This window comes from Ovis canadensis, chromosome 6 (genome assembly GCF_042477335.2).
Source record: "Ovis canadensis isolate MfBH-ARS-UI-01 breed Bighorn chromosome 6, ARS-UI_OviCan_v2, whole genome shotgun sequence".
Classification (NCBI taxonomy): domain Eukaryota; kingdom Metazoa; phylum Chordata; class Mammalia; order Artiodactyla; family Bovidae; genus Ovis; species Ovis canadensis.
The window spans coordinates 127,815,769-127,842,059 of record NC_091250.1 but is presented as its reverse complement, the minus strand read 5'-3'; the positions used below and the strand labels follow the sequence as shown (position 1 = coordinate 127,842,059).

General features: G+C 45.6%; 1 protein-coding gene across 21 annotated transcripts in view; it reads left to right on the top strand.

Annotated features, from left to right (window-relative positions):
* Nucleotides 1-26,291, top strand: part of PROM1 (prominin 1) — a 144,680-nt gene that overhangs the window by 63,034 nt on the left and 55,355 nt on the right. For 11 of the 21 annotated variants that reach the window (XM_069594749.1, XM_069594754.1, XM_069594756.1 and 8 more), the window contains 2 exons: nucleotides 8,443-8,498; nucleotides 17,697-17,902. In XM_069594749.1, the coding sequence (XP_069450850.1) occupies nucleotides 8,443-8,498; nucleotides 17,697-17,902 (262 nt within the window). Of the gene's footprint in view, nucleotides 1-8,442; nucleotides 8,499-16,468; nucleotides 16,651-17,696; nucleotides 17,903-20,042; nucleotides 20,201-26,291 lie in introns of those variants that run through there. The other 10 variants (XM_069594763.1, XM_069594761.1, XM_069594758.1 and 7 more) reach the window with 4 other exon arrangements.

Here is a 26,291-nt window from a genome sequence, read left to right as displayed (position 1 = left end):
AAAGATCGGAAGCATCAGTCCCTTCACTGAACCACAAACCGAAGGACTTAGTCGTGTTGATGGAGGAGGTGAGCTGCAGAAGGAAGCTCTCTGTGAAACTGGAAGGTACAGGACGGTGGCTGCCTGACGGGATTGTTGAAACGCATTCTTCTTTAAGGGTTAAGTTCAGACAAACTCATTGTGGGCACTCCAGAAGGAATATGGTGAACTCCAGGACAAGAGGCAGGGGCATGGTTTGGGTCCCCAAATTGACATCCAGAGTAGCCAGACGAAGGTGTAAACCAAGGAGTGGGCAGGTCACGTTCATCCCGATGTCAAAGAATAGCGAGCACGTTTCAGCCAGTCGGGCTGCTGGAAGACGGGCTCGCTGAAGTGTCTTCATCAGAGAAGTGACCCTTAACCTTGGCAACTGACCAACTAATTCAGTTCAGACGTTTTTGATGAAAGTATTTTCAAGATACAATTGTCTGCCTTTTAGTTCAGCTCACACCAAACCTAAGTCGACTCAGGGTTCTTTGTTCCATCATTCAGGATCAGTTGTCCTCAGAGGCGGCCTTTGGCCCCCCGTCCTTGCCTAAAGGGACCTGATGACCTGGCTGGGGGCTCAGGTTGTCAGGAGTGGCTGCTACTGAGGGTGACAGGGCTGCTCAGATACACTCTGCTTCAGCACACCCGCGGGGCGTAACCATTCCTTGGGGAGCGCAGCTGGCACAGCCAGGTTGTGGTTGGTCTTCTGTGTCCACGGGGCCAGAAAGTGGTACCCAGTGATTTGGTGAAATGCTAATCTAAGCGTTGCTGGGAAGGTGTTTTGTAGCTGTGGTTGACACCTACAGGAAGATGAGTCAGTCTAGGGGATTCCCCTCCATAATGTGGGTAGCCCTTATCCAATCAGCAGAAAGGTCTTCAGAGCAAAGCCAGATTTCCACAGGAAGGAGAGACTCAGCTGCAGTTAGCCGCTGGCTGAGTCCTCGACCTGCCCTGAGATTTCAGACTGGCTCGTGCCCACGAGTCCTTAAGATCAGCCTCTAACCTTCTCTCTCTCCCTCCCCTCTATCTCTCCTCCTATTTCTATCTCTAGCTCTGTATATTTCTCTGTCTCATCTCTCTATCTCTGTCTCTTTATCTCTATCTCCATCTCTCTCTTTTCCTGTCTCTTTATCTCTGTCTCTGTCATCTCACCTCTTCCTGGTTCTGATTCTTAGAGAACCTGACTGACACGGGTAGCTATCTCCAGTATTTGAGGCTGGGGGTGAGGAGGTGATATGTAGCTGGAGAAAAGTCCAGTCGTCTCCCAGTTCCAGTCACTGAAGAACTGGATAAGCAAGGTCCTCCCATTTTCAGGGCAGAGCAGAATGAGGGTGAAGGTGAAGGACAGACGCCAACATTCCCACGTCAGTATATCAATACCACATCCTGAGCACTGCGCTAAACTGTGCTCAGGACAAAATGCCTCAAGCTCTTCTACACCCATGGACCCCACACATGGACCACAGTCTTGTCTAACTCAGTGAAACTATAAGCCGTGTCGTGTAGGGCCACCCAAGATGGACAATGAGTCATGGTGGAGAGTTCTGACAAATGTGGTCCGCTGGAGAAGAGAATGGGAAACCACTTCAGTATTCTTGCCTTGAGAACCCCACGAATGGCATCCGATCCTATCACTTCAGGGCAAATAGATGGAGAAACAGTGGAAACAGTGACAGACTTTATTTTTGGGGGCTCCAAAATCACTGCAGATGGTGACTGCAGCCACGAAATTAGAAGATGCTTGCTCCTTGGAAGGAAAGCTATGACCAACCGAGACAGCATATTCAAAAGCAGAGACATCACTTTGCCGACAAAGGTCCATCTAGTCACAGCTATGGTTTTTCCAGTACTCATGTATGGATATGAGAGTTGGACCATAAAGAAAGCTGAGTACAGAAGAATTGATGCTTTTGAACTATGGTGTTGGGGAAGACTCTTGAGAGTCCGTTGGACTGCGAGGAGATCCAACCAGTCCATGCTAAAGGAAATCAGTCCTGGGTGTTCATTAGAAGGACTGATGTTGAAGCTGAAACTCCAATACTTTGGCCACCTGATGCGAAGAACTGCCTCAATGGAAAAGACCTTGATGCTGGGAAATATTTAGGGCAGGAGGAGAAGGGGACAATAGAGGATGAGATCATTGGATGGCATCACCAACTCAATGGACACGGGTTTGGGTAGACTCCGGGGGTTGGGTGATGGACAGGGAGGCCTGGCGTGCTGCGGTTCATGATTGCAAAAAGTTGCATGCATGCAAAGTCTGCAAAGAGTTGTACACGACTGAGTGACTGAACTGCTGAACTACTTGTCAAGATGAGTGTTGTCTAAGCTAAGGAAGATGGATCTGTCATAGAGCCTGCACTAGGTATTTTTTAAATTTTACATGGCTTGTGTAGCTTCAGACATCAAAAAACTCATGGAGAAATCACACATATACAGGCACACACATAAGGAGCCGAAAACAACCCCCCCCCCCCACTTTGTAACTTGGTGGTATAACCAAGGGATTCTTGCTCTTGCTACCGCAATTCTTTTATTATTATTATTATTTTAATGGATATCTGGCTGCATCTAGAATTTGGTGACAACTTTTGTTTGTGTTTTTTTCAGACCTATGAATCTGTCATGCATTTCACTGTCCTCTAGCCTCCATGGTTTCTTACTAGGAATGTACATTATTTGTAATAGTCTTCTTTCCGTATATAATACGAATTTTACTCTTGTTATTTTCAAGACCTTGTATGTTTTAATCTTTTAGTTGTTAAGTTTTTTTTGGCTACACCACACGGCATGTGGGATCTTAGTTCCCTGACCAAGAATCAAACCCTGCCCCCTGCATTATTAGCACCGAGTCTTAACCACTGAACCGCCAGGACGTCCTGCTGCCGCATTTCTTAATTTCCATCATCACATGAAGTTTTAAGTAAATCCCCAGTTGAGAAGACATTGTAAGGTCTGGGAGCCAAGCACACAGAAGCTGACAGTCTACCCAGGAAGACCCACAGAGTCGGATTCTCAGAAACAGTCTTCTACCGCGGGACTAACTTCCTCATCCACATGTTTACATATTTCCTTCACACTGCCAGTCTTCGGGAGCAACTACTATGTTATGGAAAAGAGCATGGAAAGATACCGTCAGAAATGAATCCAGGGCAGGAAAGAAGATGACCAGACTGCCCTCTGAGCCGAGAGTGGGGAGATCTCCTGTGCCTCCTGGAGTAGTCCAGGCCTCTGCTCAGTGCCTTTAGAGTCGCATCTCAGTAGGTCCTCCCTCAGCTCTGGAGGGACAAGAAGGTCACTACTGTCCACACTGAAGCCTCATGGAGGGTGGGCGAACACCGTGGTTTCTCAAGCAAGGGGTCTGATTCCCTTCTATCATGATCAGAGCACCTGGCACCCTGTAGACACTTAATACAGTGGGTGAGTGCTGAGTGGCCCAAAGACCGGGTCAGGTTTAAGTCAGCAGGATTCTTGCAGCAAACGGAACCCTCTGCCCTCGTGTTTTGGGTCATTTTATAACCTGCTTTGAGCTGTGCCTGCCTTCCCAAGAACTGAGAAGCATGTAGACACGATGGGGAGTTTTAGGCGAGACTATCCATTTAGACGGTCCACCATGGCCGACATCAGCTCTGATGCTTTCCAAATGGACCGTGAAAAAAAAAAAAAAGACAAATGGACCGTGAAGTGAAGTGAAGGGAAAGTTGCTCAGTCGTGTCCAACTCATTGCGACCCCAAGGACTGTAGTCCATGGAATTCTCCAGGCCAGCATACTGGAGTGGGTAGCCTTTCCCTTCTCCAGGTGATCTTCCCAACCCAGGGATGAAAGCCAACCTGGGCAGCTGCAGTCCATGGAGTCGCGAAGAGTCAGACACGACTCTGTCCATTTGGAAAGCGTCAGAGCTGGCGTCGGTCACGGTGGGCGGTCTGCGGTGAGCACCCCGCCTCGGCCGAGGTTTCCATTTGCATGTTCTCTGGCGCTCTGTACTGCCTGCATGCTAGTGGCCAATACTCAGCAGGCGATACGGGGAACTAGTCACAGATTCGGGGTCCCGTCGGACCTGTGGGATGGAAGCAACCCTCTTTCTGGTGAAGGAGTATTGTGTTTGTGCGGCACCCACACCACGATGGTTTGGAGCCCTGGAACTTGTTGCTGGGTTGGTTCACAGCCTTGTAGCATGGGGGCGGGGGACCCAGGTGAAATCTGAAACTTGAGAGCAAGGAGAGGCTTAAAAGGTGGACCCCCTCCCTCCTCCCTGCCCAAGATGCGTCAGTAGCAGGTTTAAGAAGGAGGAAAGCTTACTTTCAAGGCCTGTCTTGAGGGGCTGCAAGATGAGTAGATCTCTTCACAACCCCCACCGTCCCAACCTGAATCTTCCAAGTTAATGTGGGGGTTGACTGGGTTCTGTGGTGTACACCATCCAGATGGTCTCAGCTCACATTACTCTGTGCGGGCCACGTCCTTGAACCCGGCTCCTCATGTGGACTAGGTGGGCAGAAAGGACGTAGCAAGTGGAGACGGGGGAGCCTCTGAGTGCCTGGGTCCAGCTGGCAGGCCAGCCCATGGTCATGTGCTCCTCATGACCTCCTCCCGTGTGAGGACTCAGGTGATCCGAAGGACCAGGGTGCAGTAGAGCAAGTGTGATGCTTGGGGACCACCAGGGGTGGAGGGGAAGAGGTGGGGCCCCAGTTCTTGCACGTGCTTCCTGAGATGAACAATAGCGGATTCAGAGTTCTTACCAGCAATGAAGCTATTAGTTCTGAGACAGAGTTTCCTGGAGGTGTGAGCTGCAGAAGGTCGGTCCCTGGCTTGTCAAGGAAAGAGGCTTGCATCGCGTTGGGCAGGCATTTCTCGTGTTCGCTTACCCTGATGAAGAGCCACTTAATCAGAGACACACAGGGAAGCCGAGGGAAACATGGATATTGTGGTCCTGAGTGTGAAGGATGCTCATTCTGTGTGCTTGTGGCAAGGGACGCTGGGAAGGAGGGGAGGATAAGGAAGTGGATAGAGGCCTTGGGACTTTGGGCGGAGAGGGTGAACCCTAGGGTGAATGTAAGCAGGGGTACCTGCCACCTCTGGGCCTGTGCTGTCTAGGGCAGAAGTTCCTTACCACATTGACCACAAAGAACTTGAACTGTAGCTTGTCTGAATTGTGATACCCTGAAAGGATCCAAGGACTCTTGAGAGTCCCTTGGACTGCAAGGAGATCCAACCAGTCCATCAAAGGAGATCAGTGCTGAGTGTTCATTGGAAGGACTGATGCTGAAGCTGAAGCTCCAATATGTTGGCCACCTGATGCAAAGAATTGACTCATTTGACCTGATCAGACTCATCAGACCCTGGTGCTGGGAAAGATTGAGGGCAGGAGGAGAAGGAGATGACAGAGGATGAGATGGTTGGTTGGCATCACCGACTCAATGGACATGAGTTTGAGTAAACTCCGGGAATTGGTGATGGACAGGTGCTGCAGTCCATGGGGTCACAGAGTCGGACACGACTGAGCGACTGAACTGAACTGAAGGGATCCACACTAGCTTCTGAACTCTTAGTATGAAAATAAGGCTGTAAAAGAGCACATTCATGTTTGTGTGTGTACTCAGTCATGTCCAACTCTTTTGCAACCCCGTGGACTGTAACCCACCAGTTTCCTCTGTCCATGGAATTTTCTGAGCAAGAATTTTGGAGTGGGTTGCTATTTCCTCCTCCAGGGAGGTCTTCCTGACCCAGGGATCAAACCTGGGTCTCCTGCATTGGCAGGCGGGTTCTTTACCTCTGAAACAACTGGAAAGCCCCTCCAGATTCATATTTATATTGATACCATATTGAAAAGACCCTGATGTTGGGAAAGATTGAGGGCAAGAGGAGAAGGGAGTGACAGAGAATGAGACGGTTGGATGGCATCACCAACTCAGCAGAAATGAGTTTGAGCAAACTCAGGGAGATGGTGAAGGACAGGGAAGCCTGGCAGGCTGCAGTCCCTGGGGTCGAAAAGAGTCGGACACAGCTTAGCAAACTGAACAGCAACAACATTGAAGTGATACTGTTTTGCATATACTTGGAGTAAGTAAAATATTAAAGTTAATCTTAAAATTAAAAAAAATATATTTGTATAACCTTGACATGGTAGAAATTTTTTGGCGGGCTGGACTGCAAGGCATGTGAGATCTTAGTTCCCTGACCAGGGATTGAACCTGAGTCCCTGCATTGGAAGTGTGGCGTCTTAACCACTGGATTGCCTGGCAAGTTCCTAAAATTAATCTTTAATTAATTACATTTTAAATGGAGCTACTCAGAAATCTGAAATTACTTAGGTGGCTCTCAGTGTGTTTCTGTAACACGGTGCTACTTTAAACCATGGGAACAGAGATGTCTCTGCTTCAAAGTCTTGAGATGGGTTTTTGGCCAGCCCAACGAGGTGAGGGCTCTACCTGAGCACATTGTTACCTGTGCGGATGAAGCAGAGAGACTGGCTCAAGGCCGGAGGATGCCTGTGACCTGGCCCCGGGCTGCCCCTGCGGGGCCTTGGAGAAGCTCTAGGGTTCCCAGGGCGCCTGCCAGCTTGAGAGCCCCTGTTCCTGCATCTCACGTGTCTGCTCCATGTGCCTCTCTGCTCCACGCAGTTGGGAAGCTGTTTTCCAGAAGGAAAACCCTCACACGTCCTATGGTGATGTGACTTGCTTTGTTTCCTAGCCTGTACATCTGAACATCTTTGATTTAAAACAGGGTTCACCCTGGGGTTTCCTTTGCCCCCCAAGTAGTGAACTTTGGAAGTGATTGTGCAGGACCCAGAACATCCCGAATGCTCACTCCTGGGGCAGGAGACAGTGGGCAGTGTGTGATGGACCCCCACCAGAGAAGGGAAGACCTGGGCTGGGGTCACAGACTTTAGACAAGTCACCCTCCCTGTCAGCACATTGTGTGCGCTCAGTCACTCAGTCGTGTCCCACTTTTTGTGACCCCACGCACTGTAGCCCGCCAGGCTCCTGTGTCCATGGAATTTTCCAGGCAAGAATCTTGGAGTGCTGGAGTGGGTTGCCATTTCCTCCTCCAGGGAATCTTCCCAACCGAGGGATCGAACCTGCTTCTCCTGCATTGGCAGGTGGATTCTTTACCACTGAGTCACTGCCATCTTCTGTACTATGTCAGTACTAGATGGGTGGATCAGGATACAATGTAGGTCTGGAGATGAGAGTTTTTAAAATGCCCCAAATGATCATGCCCCCAAAAGCCCAATTTTGCTCAGTGTTTCCAGATTTTCACGCACTGCTGAGAGATGGGGAGGGACAGCTCATGCTGAGAGTTCTTGGTAGGGTACTTCCCTGGAGGTCCAGTGGTTGACTTCACCTTCCAATGCAGGGGGTGTGGGTTCCATCCCTGGTCAGGGAGCTAAGATCCAACATGCCTCAGGGCCAAAAAACCACAACATAAAAACAGAAGCAATATTGTAACAAGTTCAATGACTACTAAAAATGGTCCACGTTAAAAAAAAAACCAAAAACTTAATAAAAGAGCTCTTGGCTTAGGTTAATTGTAAATTCCTTTCATTTGTGAAATACCATGTAAATGTGGAATTATTAAAGACTAAATTACATCTGTGTTTCCAAATGAGAACTCACAGTTTCATTGGCTGTGGGACAAAAAGCATTAGGGATAAATGGAGTCACAGTTCACTAAGGAAATCTGATGTCACTAACCTGTGTGCAACTGTTAATGCATTTTCCAACTAAAAACAAAAAGTCGCAGTTACAGTTTAGATCTTCATTCTTTCCTGAGACTGGTTGCTGTCAATCCAATTTGGATTACATAAATTAACTGGCAAAAAATCAAGCACGCCGGTCACATTAAAACTTTAAACATTGCAATTCAGTGTCCTGTCAATGTGTTCATATAGACAGGGGTTGGCAGATTGCTTTGTGAAGGGCAAGGTAGTAAAGATCTGAGGCTTTGAGGACCATGTGGTTTCTGTCGCTCGGCTCTTGCAGTTAGTATCACTGAGCAACCAGAGTCAGCATACCGATGCGGCTGCACTGGAAATTTAGAAAGGAATAATTAAGCTTGATTTATTGACAAAAAAGAATTAGCGATTTCAATGCAACATTTTATTAGTGAGTATTAAGTAGGTGTGTGTAGTTTGCTGGTAAATATGAAGGTGTCTTGTGAAAAGCCAAAAACTCTTAAAAATGGCAACCCTCCAGTTCTGCCAACTGGCAAAACTGTAGGTCAAAAATATCTGCCCTCCATTCTTTGAGTGATTAGAGCGTCATTAGCTCAATTATTTACCTACATTAAGAAAGAGAAATAAAAGTATACTATGTTGCAGTTCAATAATTTGTGAGCACGTATTTTCTAAATAGGCTTTTTGTATTTTTACTGAAAAAGTAATCTTGCTATTGTTTTGTGGCTTTTTTCCCCCCCAGATATTTTAAGAAAGACTATACAGAAGAAGTTTGACCCCTCAAAGGAGTATGATAAGGTAATTTTGGATTGATGTATCTGTTGTCAAGAAGTGAGTATGAGCCAAATATTGACTGACTTGAAAGTTAATCTTTAAATAACCAGTTATCTGTGAATTTAGCTAATATTTTGACTTAGAAATTTTATGGAATATTGAAACACCTTATAAATCCCATTTGAACTACAGCAGAAATTTCAAAGGTGGCATTTAGAGAAATATTCAGCTTTTAAGCTGTATTTTATTGAAAATCTAAAAGTTCCTTAAATGAAGTCTTACGCTGTTTTTTTTTTTAAGCCAAGGGAGGAAACCTCTAACAAATGGAGTGGTTTGAACACCCCTAGAAGCAGGGACACATACTTGTAACAACTGCTTGCACACATGTAGAGGAAAAGGAGTGAATTCTGACCAGAGTGCCTCCACGAGGAGGTGACTCTGGTAAAGAAGATGAGCAGGGCTGGAGCGGGTCGGGGGTGGCTTTGCGGGTGGTCCAGGCTGCAGGGGACCAGTGAGGGGAGGATGGGGTATGAGAGGAGGAAGCCCGTAGATGGAGCCAGTGGGTGAGGGGAGAGGAAGGCCAGGTGAGCTGGGGCCAGGGCAGGGCAGGGCCGTGAAGGCCCTGCTCAGGTGAGCAGCCAGTATTGTCAGAAAGTACCCAGGCACCTTCATGTCTCTAGTTAACTCCAAGGTTAGGGTTACGGTTAGGGCACTGCGAATTCACCCCATCTGCGTCCACGAGATTAACTTCCTTCAAGAGACAAATGTGTTCTTTCGATTTTGGCTTATGATGAATGCCAGTTGCCAGTAAAACAAACAGACAAATGTTTGTTGCCATGAATGTTAGGATAATAAAGATTAGTTGAATCTGTTTGTCAAGCTATTAGTCCTGCAGGGTCAGATTGCCCGTTCCAACCTTTCCTGGTATGAAGGTGGTTGTCAAGACAACAATCAAAGGGACCAGCAGGACTTTTATTTATTTAATGGCCAGGACAACAGATGTGAATGAACGTGTCCCCGGTGGGTGTGAGGGCCCTGCACCAGGAGGGCAGTGAACCCCTCTTGCCTGGCGGTGGGAACAGTGGCTGCATATTCTCGATTTGCCGTAAAATGACAGTCAAGACAAAACGGAATGTAAAAGCCAAGAGGAAAGCTTCATTTCATGGCCGTTTGTGTGTATAAAAGAAAATGAGCCATTTACTCCCTGGTGCCCGCAGCCTGCCCTAATACTTCGGAAAGCATCTTTATTCTTCCGTTTCACTGGCTTCATTTATATCTTCCAGACATGATGCCCCGTGTCTGCCTGCCTCCCTGGGCAGAATAAAATGACTGTTGCTTTCATATTTATGTTAAAATTTTGCATTCCATTAGCAGCCCAGCCGGAATGCCAGTTAGCCCTGCAGAGGCATGGGAGGGGGTGAGAGGCCGAGCTTCATCTGGGCCAGGCCTGGAGGGCCTAGGGCCTTGGACCCCGAGGTGACTCTGAGCAGCCTGTTGAGTATGAGGTAGCATTTGCTGCCACCATCCCTGGACGAGTCTTCTGGTTGGCTTGATATTAGACCTGGAGTTCCTATAAACTTGGGGGCCCCCTTGTTCCTGATTTCCTCTCCACCTCAGGTGTCTTTCCAAATGGATAAACACCACTGGGGTGGAGAAAGGAGACAGATCTGGGCCCACATGAATGAATGGACTCCTGCCTAGGTGTGGAACTGGGTCACGTTTCCCAGTTATCCAGGGAGAAGGATTTGATTAAAGAGACACCCCGGAAGCCAGGGCGCCTTGGGAGGGGAGTTTTCCGATTGGCCTTAGTCAGGTAAATGCTCTCTTGAAGCAGAGCCTGAGTCAACGACTTCAGGGCAAGTCACTTATTTGGGAAGTTCCAGGAACCCTGGCTGGGGAGTGGGAGGTGAAACAGGAGGGAGGGCAGCCTACAGAGGGTGTGTCATTCCACCACCCACCACAGGGGGTGACAGAGCTCTGTCCCGTAGAGCAGCTGCCCTGGACCCTGTAGACACCCTGGAACGAGCCCATCGGAAGGTGCAGGGGCTGAGCGCTCTATACACCTAGAGACTGAAGAGGCATCTTCAGGGCTATTTGGGGCAGGGGACAGTGTTAATCCCTCAGCACTCTGACCTTCCATGGTTCTGGAAGATGCCTTCGAGCACAGGAGTAAGAAGTCTGGGGAGGCACACGGAGATGGCTAAGGTCCCAGGACTTGGGTGGCCTCCACAACGTGCTCTATACTGGCCATGCCCACTGGGTGTAATCTGCACCGTCACACAGGTACCCTCTGTTCAGCTGAATGGCCCTTGGGAGGTATTCAGCTGTCCAAGTCCTCAGCTCGTTTCATCTCCTGATGAGCCCACAGTAGTGGAGGCTGCTAAGTCTCTGGACAGGGGCTCTTTCAGTGAACTTCATCCCTTGGGAAGTTGGAAGCTGTCAATAGGTGTACACCTTTTGTTCCAAGGGGCAGCCTTGACTTTGGATGGAAATATGACTCCTTCCCATGGAACTGCCTTCTTCTTCCACGTCAGCTGAACGTGCAAAGTAGTACTTTAAAATCTGTGGTCTCATTCTCCTCTGGAGATTTTTAAAAACACTTCTTCTCCCTTTGTTTAATGTATTCACTTAATGGGTATTTACAGTATTTATGCTAGGAGCAATGCATAATAGGACGACAAGCATGTAGAATTAATGTCTTTACTCCAAGAATTTGCAGTTGGTGAGAAGGAGGTCATGGGGTTAGACTTGTGTATGCTTGGACATTGTGAGCTGAATTGTGTCCAAAACTCATATGCTGAAGTGCTAATCCCCTGTGGCTCAGAATGGGATTGTATTTAGAAGTAAGGTCTTTAAAGGGGTGATTACGTCAAAATGGGGTCATTCAGGTGGGTGTTAATCTAATCTGACTGGTCTCCTTCTAAGAAGAGATTAGGACACAAACAGAGAAAAGACTGTGGAGACAGGAGAAGATGGCCACCTGCAAGCCAAGGAGAGAGGCATTAAAAGAAACTAACCCAGTCCACACCTTGACCGTAGACTTTCCAGCCTCCAGAACTATGAGAAAATAAATTTCTTTCTTCAAGCCACCCAGCCCTGGTATTTGGTTATAGCAGCCCTAGCTGACTGGTGCAGTAGATGCCTGGAAGGCAAGGTGGAGAGGGATACACACGCCATGAGAAGTTCAGATCCAGGGCTGTGAACGTGCTCAGGATGGAGAGTGTACTGGCACTTGGGGAAATCAAGAAAGCCTGCAGAGTGGCGCTGGCGTGTACACTGAGACTTAAAGGCAAAGGGGCAATGAGAAGTAAAGCTCTGCTTCCATTTGCACACCTGGCTCGAAGCACAAAGCTTCTCCTCTGCTTCTTTTATTTTTAAGATTTTTTTTTTTTTTATGTGGACAGTTTTTATGTCTTTACTGAATTTGTTACATGATTGTTGAACACCATTACTTCTGCTGTTTCTGTACTGGTTTTTTGGCTGTGAGGGATGTTGGGCCCTAGATTCCTGACTAGGAATGGAACCCTCATCTCCTGCATTGAGAGACCAAGTCTTAGCCACTGGACCACCAAGAAGTCCCTTCACTGCTTCTTGAAGCATGAACTGTCACCTTCCATTTTGTGATAATAAGAGTCATCATTCCTTGTCTGCCATGTTCCGAGCACTGGATTAGCAGGTTTTTTTTAAATTGTTTCTAACCTCACAACACCTGTCCAAGACAGTCCTGCACTCAGAGAGTCTAGGGAGCTGAGGTCACCCGAAGACTGCATGGCGACCCTGGGGTCTGTACCCAGGCCAGGCTAACTCTGAGCACATCCACAAAAGTGAGGCTCACTCCAGGTCAGCCTGCTGTCATCCTAAGGTGACTCACTGGGAGGAGCGGCTTCCATTCAAGTATCATGAGCTGTGAGCACGGAGGGTGAGAGCCCCTGAGCTGCGCCTTTTACCTATGAAACCATGAAAGATTACTGTGTGTAATTCCCCCGGCAAGAAATGGTCAGGCAGAAGTGGAAGACCTGGATTGGGAGAGAATTTGGAGTTATGGAGCCATGAGGAAATCTGAGGACCAGACAGATGAAGCTATAGAAATCCGAGAAACAACTTGAATAACCCTCTTTTTTTTTTTTTTAACTTGTGTTTGGGTTTTTATTCTTTTTTAAAATTAATTTATTTTTATTGAAGAATAATTGCTTTACAGAATTTTGCTGTTTTCTGTCAAACCTCAACATGAATCAGCCATAGGTATACATAAATCCCCTCCCTTTTGAAACTCGCTCCCATTGAATAACCCTCATTTGCTAGCACTTGTGTAGCACAGGCTCCATGGCAGGCACCTGAGAACGTGCTTTGCGAATAGTAAATCTTGGTGCTCACAGAAGTAGACTACCCACAGGAGACGTGTTTAGGTCGCCATTAAATACATTCATCTATTCCATCCTGAGCTTTCAGCACGCAAGGGCGTGAGCCAAGCCCTGGGCTTGCGATGCAAAATGAGCCATGCAAAGGAACCTTGTTATGGAAAGATACATTTCCCCTGGGGACCAACGGGTGTGGGCCAGCCCCTCCAGAGTCTCCACCTGCTGGCTGACTGTAAACAAGGGAAACAGAGGAACATCACTTGTCTCACTGCTCACGTGGGGTTTCTGCAGGGAGAACCTCTCAGCCTAGCTCGTCAGAGTGGTGCCTGCTCAATTAAAGGACAAGGTTCCTATCTTCAAGGAATGCACAGTATCGGATAATTTAGGTAGTGACTTGGGATCACCTCCCACCAATGACCCATAAGTATCACCCACACCTCTAAAACTTTTCAGGAGAAGTTCTCCTAGCCCCCCGCCCCCTCCCATCTGCCATCTTTTATATTCTGAGCATCACTGTCGGCAGGACTTCGAATTTCCTTGCAGTGACTTCCTGAAGTGGTTTTCGTGTGGCCATGATGGTTCAGCTCCACTCCAGCCTCTTGGTTGATGATCCTCTAGACTCAGCTGGGCTGGATCCTCCTTATTCTTTTCATCCCTCAGTTACTATGCTTCCCTGTCTTGGATGAGATGGTTGGATGCTGTCACCAGCTCAATGATGCGTTTCAGCAAGCTCTGGGAGTTGGTGAGGGACAGGGAAGCCTGGCGTGCTGCAGCCCATGGCGTCACAAAGAGTTGGACATGGCTGAGCGACTGAACTGAACTTGTCTTGGAGCTTTCTCTGGGGTCAGGTGCAGGGCTGGGGACTGATTGCCGAGGCTTCAGTCCTGACCTCGCCAGAGCTAACAGTCCTGGGATATTGATTTGTCACTTTGTAAATGTCAGCTCATCAATCCAGGTGGGTTTGTGACATCTGAAATCCATCCTCCGTGTTTGCAAAAGTGTAATAGTGACTATGTCCCCCCTTCATACACAAATCACCTCTCTCTTTTTTTAAAAAAAAAAACAAGGGACAGTCTGATAACTTGAGCAAATTTCTCATTGTAGGAAGCTCATTACTTTGCCATGGATCGGTCCTTGACCGTCGCTGACAATCCCCCGTCTCTGGACCGCTGTTTAGGGATTGTTGGTCTTAGGCAATGTGGCTCCTTCTCTCTTCTCAACATTAGCTTCTCTGATTGTGATCTGGCACCTCTCGTAAGACAGGTCCCGGACCAAGCACCCGGGAGAGACAGTGAGTGTGATGGTCACTGTCCTCGCCTTCCTGGAGCAGCAGGTTCCATGGGAGCCATCGCTCCACACGATGGAAGGGCTATGAAAGAGCAGGTGTAAGACCCACGGCAGCATGAAGGAAGAATGTACAGCCAACCCAGATGTGGTTATCAGGACAGACTTCCTGGAGGAAGCAACATCCACACTCAGACTTGAGTTTCCTCAGGAGAAGAGTGATGGGAATAATGTTCAAGCAGAGGGGAGCTCTAAGTGAGGAAGGGAGAGAGAGCACAGTGCTTTCTAGGGATTTGAGCAGCCCAGAAGAGGGGGGCCAGGAAGCTAGGAGTAAGTAAGATAGGACCACATGGGGGAGTTTGAAGTAAACATGGTGGGACCCCATGGAATGCTGCTAAGCAAGAGGATGACATCATCAGATTGTTGTTTCAGAAAGGATACCTGGAAGGTGGAGCCTTGGGTTCTGGGGTTTAGGCAGCCCCGGACTCGGTTTTATGGGGACCCTGTGGTCAGTGTGTTAAGCATTTGTAACTTTCCCTCTAATTCCCGGGTCCATAACTGATTAGCACACTGATGAAGAGCCTTTCAAGAAACCCAGCTGTAAATTTAAGTGGGAGCCCTAGAACTCGACTCTCCCTGAAACACTGTTTCTCTCATAAATGCTCCTTGCTATGTCCTTGTCTCTCTTGGTTCTCTCTGTGCGGGATGTTAACATTCTCAGTGGTGGTTAATCGCTTCAGTAACGTTTTCTGTTTTCTTGATGCATGCTGCCTGTGCTTGCACAAACTCTGCGACGGCTCTGCCTTCCTCAGCCAGAAAACGTAGTCTTGACTCTGAAGGTAACACCCTCGCCTGCTGTTTCCCGTTGCTCTGTGTAAAGCCCGCTGTGGCGCTTTTGCCGAAACTCCCAGTTCCCTGGCCTCTCCACTGTGATGGTTTTTGTTTCCTTTTTGTTTTTGCCATTGTCTGCATCTTCTCTTATCAGCTCCAGTAGTCCAGGAAATAACAAACCATCTTAGCAAGCCTAAAATCTTGATCTTTTCAATGCAACCCACAAAGCCCTCCCAAAATCTTGGTGTATCAGGACAATATTCAGGTCCTTGCCGGATCTTGGCCAGACTTCAGTCTAGATGTGAACTCTGGAAATGACATATCTTGTTCCAGATATTGTTCAACCCAGTATTTAGTCCTCCCTGGTGACTCAGATGGTAAAGAATCCACCTACAATGCTGGGTTCAATCCCTGGGCTGGGAAGATCCCCTGGAGACGAGAATGACTACCCACTCCAGTATTCTTCCCTGGAGAATCCCAAAGACAGAGGAGCCTGGTGGGCTACAGTCCGTGGGGTCGCAAAGAGTTGGATACTACTGAGCAACTTCTGCTTCACTTCACTTCATTGGAAAGCTTATATACAAAATATAAAGGTCTTATCTGGAACTTAAGATAGCACATCTAAGACATTTCAGTACACCTTCTTTCCTGGATTTGGGGTTCTCTGTCTCCTAGGATTCAGAAAGGATTTTAAATTCCTTTTGAAGTAGTAACAATTTGTAAAAATAGTTACAATTTAGAATACTTGCTGAGAAATGATAGCAGAAGAAGTAAGAGTTTGGTGTGTCTAGAGCTGGTTTTTCAATTGGCCAGTGATGTGAGTCCTCAAGGGAGGGTTATATACCAGCAAATAATGGCTCTTCATGGCCCTAATACCTGGCTTATTTTAAGGAGTGTGTTTTATGAATGCATCAAAAATGCACTGTTTTTCCTTTTTATCCTTTTAACCTTATAGGATAGAGGATATCTAATTATATGGAATTAGATGATATTCAAGTGCCGTGTACACCTGGTTTAATGCTCATAATAAGTATTTGCCCACAGAGTTTGCTAATATTGATTGAACATTTGCTGTGTGCTGGGCACTTTGCTAGTTGTTTGCACACTAGCTCGTTTAATTATCTGTCCCTCTCAATCTGCTGATGACGTTAATCCTAATGTAACATTTCCTGCTCCAGAGAATTAAAAGCCTCCTCTGCTGGGATTCAGAGCAGATTCTGAGACTCCCAGCGTCAGTGCTGTCTCACAGGGACGTCACATTTGCTCGTAGGAACGAGACTTGGGTTTCAGTTTCCTTTGCTCTGCTTGGCTTTAGCATGTCTTGCTCTCTAGCTGCTCTGGTAGTTGCAAACCACCAACCTGGAGCTTTTCTGCATTCTTTCACAATGTCTTCCTTTATGTAGGTATGAGTAGCTTGAGGATTGGAGGACTGGAACGAGAACAAGTGTTATCCTCCTGGTGCGTTAATTTTTACTTAGCTGGAATAAAGCCGGCCGTGCTTATGAAATCAGGTTTTGGTCACGTGATTGTGCCTAGAAATTGGGCTCGTTAGGAACCTAGGGACATGTGAGATGAAGGCTGCCGTGCCCCATTGCACTGGCCTGAAAGGGGCACTTACGGAGCGTCTGCTCTTGCCAGGTACTCTCCTTGGCACCTTATCGCTAACTGTATATGCTCTACAATGTTCACGACGACCTTACAAGGTATGTGTTTTTATTCCCAGTACCTGGGTGAGAAAACTAACATGTTTGACTTGGAAAGGCTGAGCCCTTTTCCCCTAAATTTAGGAATGTTCCGGATTCTTCTATAGTGATGAATTTGTCGTTAATTGATCCTATCCAAACTACCGTGACTTCTGAATAACTACTGCTGGTTCTGTCTTTCTGGTGAAAAACACCCTTGGTGTGTGTGTGTTTAGTCGCTCAGTCGTGTCTGGCTCTTTGTGATCCCATGGACGGTAGCCTTGCCAGGCTTGTCTGTCCAAGGGACTTTTCCCAACAAGAATACTGGAGTGAGTTGCCATCTCCTCCTCCAGGGGACTGACCTTCCCACCCAGGGACGGAGCAGTGTCTCCTGCACCTCCTGTATTGCAGGCAGATTCTTGCCTGCTGAGCCACCGGGGCTTATTCATTATGCAAGGAGTTCTGGCAAAATGTATCATGCCATTTAAAAACAAACAAAGTACCTTTGAAAGTGAAAGTGGAAATATTAATCCCTCAGTCATATCCGGCTCTTTGGGGTTGAAATTAAACCATTTGCAACTTGCCTTTGCATTTGGATATTTTCCTGGAAGTTGAAAGAAGGTCTTTTCCAGAACTGACTCACTAGAAAAGACCCTGATGCTAGGAAACATTGAAGGCAGGAGGAGAAGGGAACCAACAGAGGATGAGATGGCTGGATGGCATCACCAACTCAATGGACATGAGTTTGAGTAAACTCCCAGAGTTGGTGATGAACAGGGAAGCCTGGCGTGCTGCAGTCCATGGGGTCGCAAAGAGTCGGACTCGACTGAGCAACTGGACTGACTGACTGAAAGAAGGTAGCAACTGCTTGATCCCATATTCTGACAACTCAAATCTCTGCATCCTTTGTTTCAGGAAGGATCTTCAAAGTGGACACACACACACACACCCCTGAAAGTTTAACCCATGATGGCAAATAGGTTAGAAAGTGTGAAATGTGTTCACTGTGGAGTGTTCTCTGTGTAATTGGTGTCACAGTTTGTGCTGTTTCCTTTGTCTGACTGCAGATCATCTACTATGAGATCGGGATCATTATCTGCGCTGCCCTGGGATTGCTGTTTGTCGTTCTGATGCCTCTGGTGGGCTTTTTCTTTTGTCTGTGTCGTTGCTGTAACAAATGTGGTGGAGAAATGCACCAGCGACAGAAGAGAAGTGGTCCCTTCCTCAAGAAATGCTATACAATCTCCCTCCTGGTGATCTGTGTGTTCATAAGGCAAGTAGAACCTTGGACAACAGCTGAGTGGGTCTGAGGCTGATGAGCAATACTTGTGTTTAACTGTTAAGCACATGAGCTTGAAACAACAAGAGAATACAGAAACAGAAAAAAAAAACCCACCAAAACAAAACAGAAAAGAGAGAGCAAAGATGTGTGTCCCGTGCACCACTCTAAACAGAAGTTGGCGCTGTCATTGGGCTGCTGTAGTTTAGGTGATAAGCCAGCCTCGTGGTGTTTGTTTCATCTTGAAGACATCTGAGTAAATTCTGGGCCTGCAGAAAGCATTCGCCTTCCAGGACAGCACCTCCTTCCTCTTAAACAGCTCTCTCGAGACAGGGACCACGGGGGATGGCAGAGCAAGCATTTACTAGCTGATCTTTATGTCCCAGGGGATCTTTTTTAAAAAAGTTAGTTTTTTTTTTTTAATTGAAGATCAGTTGATTTATAGTATGTATGTTACTTTCAGATGTATAGCACAGTGATTCAGTTATATGTATATATGTGTGTGTGTCCATATATATTATTCCTTTTCAGCTTCTTTTCTTTAAACATCATTACAAAATATTGAGTATAATACCTTGCGCCCTACAGATGGGTAGCGTCCTTTAATTGGGAGACTTAGAATATTGTTGGATGGAATTAGCGGCCTAATCGTATAACCAGTTTTCTTGATTTTTACAATTATGCTGGTACCTTGTCTTCCTTTTTTTTTTTTAAGTTTGTTCAATGTAGATTCTTATTGTGAGAAAGAAATCTGTTCACTATACCTCTTTCTCCATTGAAAATGATAATTATGCTTGCAGTCACAGCTTCTTGAGAGAATGATCTTCAAACCTGTGACTCAGAGTAGGGAATGAATGTGTGGACATGGGGCTGGGCTTGCGATGAACTGGGAGGTTGAGATTGGCGTACATGCACTGCCACGTGTGAAACAGTGGAAACCTGCTGGACAGCACGGAGAGCCCAGCTCGGTGCTCTGTGACGGCCGAGAGCGTTAGGGTGCGTGTGGGGGGTGGGAGGGAGGGCCGGGAGGGAGGGGAGATGTGTATACACATGGCCGATCCACTTCATCGTATGGCAGAAACTAACATGACATTGTGAAACAACTATACCCCAGTTTAATAAAACATAGTGGAGCCTGGTAGGCTGCCGTCTATGGGGTCGCACAGAGTCGGACATGACTGAAGTGACTTAGCAGCAGCAGCAGCATCAAGACCATTACTGAGTTAAAAATAAATGACACATACATAAATCTAGAAATCTAGCTCCTTCAGGGACTTCTCTGGTGATCCAGTGGCTAAGACTCCGTGCTTCCAGTGAAGGGGTTGTGGGTTCGATGCCTGGTTGGGGAACTTAAGATCCCACATGCTGTGCATGCAGTGTGGCCAAAAAATAGATAAATAAAATTCAATAAACTAAAAAAAAAAATCTAGCTCCTATAGTGTACCATGCTTTCTAAACATTCCGTTCAATGTTTCGCATGGTAATCTGGAGGCAGGTGCCCGTGCCCTAGTGATGCATTACCCAGTTACAGAATGTGCATATTTCTGGTTCTGTCTGTGTTCTTCCTTTTGGAAATAATATGGAACCCTCTCTTGAAGCCTGGAGCACACTTCATGGTTTAGGATGTTTCTCCGGCAGCCCCTGCTGCTGCCAGAAGTTTTCAGTGGACTGACGGATCCTAAGGACACTGCTTTTAAGATGAGGACAAGTGTTGTTGTTGTGTAGTAGCTAATTTGTGTCCGACTCTTTTGTGACCCCATGGATTGTAGACCTCCAGGCTCCTCTGTCCGTGGGGTTTCTTGAGCCCAAATCAGATCCCTCCAAGAGGGGTGTGCTTCATGATCTTGGCACCCTGGTGGTGATATTTGGCAATGGCAACCCACTCCAGTACTCTTGCCTGGAGGATCCCAGGGGTGGGGGGGCCTGGTGGGGTCACACAGTCGGACACAACTGAAGTGACTTAGCAACAGCAGCAGCAGCCACATTCCGTCATCCATTCAACGAGTGTGTCATATCCAGAAATAGTGCCTATGACATGAGTGATGCTGAGTTTCAAGGAGTCCCAGAGATAGTGAGGAGAGGCGAGTCACATCCTCCCGGATGTGTCTGCAGGCATCACAGTTGCTTGATAGCCGTGAGAAAGATTTTTCAAGTTTCGCTAAAGAACTGATATTGGGCAGTTTAAGCAGAAAACAGACATTAAATAGAACAATGTAAAGTTCCAAAGTTCTGGCTGCAAACCAAAGAAGAAAAGTTCTTTAAGTGTGGCCATCAGTAGAGTCACGGAGAGAGGTACTATTTGCGGAACTAAAGTTCCCCAGCTAATTTCGTGCACCTTGGTTTGACAGCCAGGGAGTTTGTGTGTGCGTTTTGTCTGCAAGGCAGGGTTGTGGGTTCCTCTCTCCCTCTTTCCTGTTTCCCTGTGTGTCTGTGTCTCCGTCTCTTGGTTTGTAATTTGAATCTGACTGCTTTTGCGCTGAATTCTGAAAGGCAGCTTGAGGTTGGGGTGATGGTAATCCCAGATGTCCCCGGTCTCTCTGCTTTGTGTTTGAAGTATTTTCAGGAATGTACAGACCCAAGAGCTGGGGGCGTAGCTACCAGAGGAGCATCAGTTACAGCCCAAGACAAGTCAGACCATGTGCATTTCCTTGGAGCCTGAAACTTATACCCTTCATTCATTGGGAGTCTTGAACTGTGCTACCTCCTCCTCTCTGCACACCCCTGGACATCAAAGATGAGGTTCAGGTGACAAAGTGTCTTTTGAAAATACTTGTCCTTGAGGTTTCTTGTTAGAATGATTACTTAATAATTTTTACTTCACATGTATTGTAAAGATGTATAAATGTTAAAGCTTCAATGTCAGCAATAAGCTTGGCTTTCTCTTTATATAAAATGAATGCTATATAAATTTTTTTATTCTTGAGAACTCAGACTCATCAAACACATTTAGGTGAGTTTTTTTTTTTCTTGAGTATATTTTAGTTTAGAAAATAATTTTTAAAAATACATCTGTGATTCTATAATCTGCTATACATTTAGTGAAGATATTTTCCCCACTCAAGTAAAACTTATAATTGAATACCATAATTTTAAATTCAATATAGTTAAACCAGAGTGGATCCACTCTTTGAGGCTGTGACAAATTTTAAACTAATTTATTTCACATAATACATTGAATTTATATACAAATTATAAATAGGTCAAAATAAGGGGAGTATTGAGATTGTTTTGTTTACTCTAAATTCAGACTAGAAGCTTAAACTTCTTTACTTTGAATTTTAAAAATTTAAATAGTGATTTTTAAGTCGTTCATTGAGAACACCTACTTGTTTGTAAGTTTCTTCAACATCATGAGTTGTTTTAAATGTTTGCAAGTACTCAAAACTAGCCAAGAAGATTAAAAACCAGAGGAAAACAGAAATATCCATACTATGACTAGATAAAAAGGAGGAGAAACTAGGTCCACAAAATCAGAAGATTAGATAAAATGAGAAGAAGCAGTGTCCACAAAATCAGAAGGGAGAAGGAGAAAGAAAAAGAGGTGTTAGCATATGCTTCCAAGGACCTCAGAGGAGATTGAATACCACTCGTATTTAATCTTTGTGTATGATTTTTTTTAAAAGTCCTTTCAGAAACCCAGAGCAGTCCACTTGCCTTTTATCAGGTTCAGTCCCATTTTGTGGTTCTATACTAAGTGTTACATTCAAAAAGAAGCTGGTTTTTCAATGTCTTGGTTTTTTTTAATACATCCTATTTTGCAAAAAATTTTAAAATCTTTTCTTTCTAATTGAGAAAGGCATAGGTATCAAGGAGAAAGATCCCCTGGTATATGTGGAATGTATGTGGTCATGCTCTTTCTCCTTCTGAGCTTTTCCCAAGGCAGCTGTGGAATGTTCAAAATTCCATAGACGTTGATGTTTATGTAAGTCTGTTTGACCATCGGCAGTAGATTGTGTCACTGCGTCTTACGGTGGACTCTTTAAGCAGATGTGTCTTGCTCCAGAAAAAAAAAAAAAACAGGTTTTCACGCCTTTCTTTCCTCTGCATTTATCATCACTGGATTTTTCAGAATTTCAAAAAGGTTGTAAGCAACAGCAAAAAGGACAGCTGTGCCTTTACGTCTCCAGCATGCGGCCGTTGCTAAGTGTACCAGTACAATGTCAGCTTTTGCCAGTTACTGTGGTGAAAACTGAATCCCAGACATTTTCAGGAAGATGGCTCTTTTCAAAGTTCATTTTTGTTGTTGGTCTTAGGATGTGATGTCAATTCTGGGTTTGGAGGCCACAAACTTCTAGAAAAGAAATAGAGCTAGCATGCCTGGAAAATCATGAGACTTTTTAATGAGAGGCTATTTATTTAAAATGGAAACTGAAATTGAAAAGTTATCTTTAAAAAGTAAGAGGTCAGTCACAGACTTAAAGCATTTATTTGGCTCTTATTGGTGAACTTCATTGTCAGTAGAAATTGGTAGAAAAAATTGCTACCCATACTAAAGGTTTAGAAACTCTAAAAACTTTTAAACATCTACTTTTAAGTGTATATGAGAGAAAAGTAGTCTGTCCATGTAAAATATAGGAAGTGTCATGTTAATATAAAATAAATGTCCATCTTCTGCTAAAACTTCAAGAGATTTTGTTATGCAGACTAAAAGTATGTGTTTTTGATAGCTTAAAGTCTCTTTTTGTGTCACTGCCAGAGAACTATTGGTCATTTGGCCATCATTTGATTGAAATTTTATTCCCTTTATTCTATTGGCTATCATTTTATTGAATGTCCCTCATTGTCATTATATCCTAAGAGCTGACTGAAGGTGACAGTGTTAGTCATTCAGTCATGTCTGACTCTTTATGACCCCGTGGATTGTAGATGCCAGGCTCATCTGTCCATGGAATTTAGTTTCCCAGGCAAGGGTACTGGAGTGGATTGCCATTCTGTTCTCCAGGGGATATTCCCAATCCTGGGATCAAACCTGGATCTCCTGCATTGCAGGCAGATTCTTTACCACCTGAGCCACTAAGGAAGGCCAATAGTTGACTGCTAGTCATTAAAAAAAAAAATTAATTCTTGTGGGTTTTTTTTGCCCAAAAGAACATTGAATAATAAGGAATGTCTAAACCAACAGTCCCCCCCACAAATGTAACTTTTAAATTCTCTTGTTGTTTATTTCTAAGTTGTGTCCAACTCTTTTGAGACCCCATATACTGTAGCCCTCCAGGCCCCTCTGTCCATGGGATTTTCCAGGCAGGCATACTGGGGTCAGTTGCCATTTCTTTCTCCAGGAGGTCTTCCTGACCCAAGGATCTAACTCTCCTCTCTTGCTTGGCAGGTGGTTTCTTTACCACTGAGCCACCAGGGGAGCCCCCTTAATTTGCTGTGCTGTGCTCAGTCACTCAGTCGTGTCCAGCTCTTTGTACCCCCATGGACTGTAGCTTGCCAGGTCCCTCTGTCCAAGGGGACTCTCCAGGCAAGAATGCTGGAGTGGTTTGCCCAGGGATCAAACCCAGATCTCCTGCATTGCAGGCAGATTCTTTACCATCTGAGCCACCAGGGAAGCCCAAGAATACAGGAGTGGGTAGCCTATCCCTTCTCCAGGGGATCTTCCTGACCTAGGAATCGAGCTGGGGTCTCCCACTTTGCACGTGATTCTTTACCAGCTGAGCTACTAGGGAAGCCCTCTTAATTCTCTATTTCTATTTGAATAAGAGTTATATATTGGTTTGTGTAGTATTCAGAATTTTTTTCTTTGATTTGCTGGTAGTATTTAAAAATGGGAAAATTTTTTAAAATAGAAAATTTTATTTAGATTCCCAGATTTTTGTGAATAATTGGAAGATCTGGCGATTCTGGTCTTCTTCCATCAAGGCAACACTTACCAGAGGCACAGAGAATCTCTGCTATCACCACCTCTGATTGTCCAGCTCCCCCAGTCCAGCCCACACACTTTGCCCTTCATGCTTTGTGCCTGCCTGCATAGGCATTTGAATTTGCCATCTTTAATTTAAATATAAAATTTGCAGTGAGTTGTGAGTATGAAAATCAGCTTTGAAAGTTGGCTGGATTCTATCCCAGAATTCTGTTTAGTACAGTTTTTGAAAAATGATCCATGGCTTTCATCTAAATTAGATGCATAACTGAGTATCAGAAATGTGTCCTTAAATATATTGCATTGAAAGTCAGCTGTTTTATTGCAATGCCGTGTTTCCTGATTTATGTTTGGAGTGAAGGCATTTATCCAGTAAAGGGATAGTTTCTGCCTGGGACACTCTGAACCTATGGCTAATCTTCTAAATGGACCAGAGGAAACAAAACCCAGTCCTTAAATCCATCTGCACCGAGTACCCACCTTGGACACAAGACCCTGCGTTACCCAAGGTTAGCCAAGAAGCAGTTCCCACCTCTTTTTAGGGCAGTTCAACACAGGTGGAAATAAGGCAAAAGAGAGTTTTGAAGTGAGAAAAACCTGTCAGAACTTCAGGGTGAGCCTTCTGGGAGTTCAAGGCAAGGCATTCTCATATCCAGGGGATTCAGGGAAAAGTTAACAACAAAACTGTTAGTTTGTAACCATCCAACAGAAGGTTCAAAGCGGTCCATCCTAAAGGAAATCAGTCCTGAATATTCATCGCAAGGACTGATGCTGAAGCTGAAATTCCAATACTTTGGCCAATACTGATGGGAAGAACTGACTCACTGGAAAAGACCCTGATGCTGGGAAAGATTGAAGGCAGGAGGAGAAGGGGATGACAGAGGATGAGATGGTTGGATGGCATCACTGACTCGATGGACATGAGCTTGAGCAAGCTCCGGGAGTTGGTGATGGACAGGGAGGCCTGGCATGCTGCAGTCCATGTGGTCGCAAAGAGTCGGACACGACTGAGCGACTGAACTGACTGACTGGGAGATTGGGTGTAACAGATCATCCAGCCTGGACTTTCACTTGCTGCTTGTTTCCTGAGTGCGCTTTGACTTACGTGAAACATGGGTCTGGAGAATGATGAATGGCAGCTGACGTGGACGTAATGGGGAAGAGTAAGGACCTCCCTTTGTGAAGTCCTCTGGTGGGCGGGGCTATCAGGTGGTGATCCTGACTTGCCATATAGAGGGGTGGAAGTCTGGCGTGGTAAGAAAGGCTTCAGGAATATTACTGTAACTCAACTGTTTTTCTCTTCTGTTGACATTACTTCAAAGTTGCTGTTTTGGGCTGTTTGGCCTTATTTTGCATGAATACATCATTTATTAATAATAGCAATTGTTGCTGTTGGAGAAGGAAATGGCAGCCCACTCCAGTATTCTTGCCTGGAAAATTCCATGGACAGAGGAGCCTGGTGGGCCCCAGTCCATGAGGTTGCAAAGAGTTGGACACGCCTGAGCGACTGAGCATTATTGCTCTGGTGTAATTTCAGCATCATGAATACGAATGCCAACTTAAGACAGATGAAAATGGATTTGAACATGGTCCTCCAAGTGCCAGAGACTATTGTTAATTTCATTTTGAAAGATTATCATCAGCATGAATGCAAACGTAAAATCCTGGAGCCTTCATGGACACCCAGTACCTCTCTCCTTTGTCTCAGAAGCACTGGTCTGATGGCTTTTATAGTTTGTGATACCACCTGAGCTCACACAAGGAAAGAACTTTCACAAGCTCACACAGTATGTGTTGTTGGCAGCTGTGGGACCAGACCCCACGTCTTGTGTTCCTGCTGCAACGCAGTCTGCTGCACCTTGTCAGCCATGAGGAGTAGTGTCAGCATGCTCTTATAGACTGTTGGGGGGGTTAGTTTGGAAAGACCGATGCATCTATGTAAGATTGCTATGGGAAAGTATTTGTTGTTTTGAAAATTTTAATTTTTTAATTGAAGTATAGTCTCTCAGTTGTGTCCAACCCTTTGCGACCCCATGGACTGTAGCCTACCAGGCTCCTCCCTCCATGGGATTCTCCAGGCAAGAGTACTGGAATGGGTCACCATTTCCTTCTCCAGGGGATCTTCCCAACCCAGGGATCAAACCCGGGTCTCCCGCATTCCAGGCAGATGCTTTAACCTCTGAGCCACCAGGGAAGCCCATAGTTGATTTATAGTATCATGTTCACTTCAGGTGTACATACAGCTGAGTGACTCAATTATACATACACACACATATATGTATGTATATATATACATATATGTATACTTATACAGCTGAGTGACTCAATTATACATATACACACATATATGTATGTGTATATATACTATATATATACTTATACATATATATGTAGATATAAGTATATATACACATATGATGTGTATGTGTGTGTGAATATGTGTGTGTATATATATATGAAAGTTGCTCAGTCATGTCTGACTCTTTGCAACCCCATAGACTGTAGCCTGCCAGACTCCTC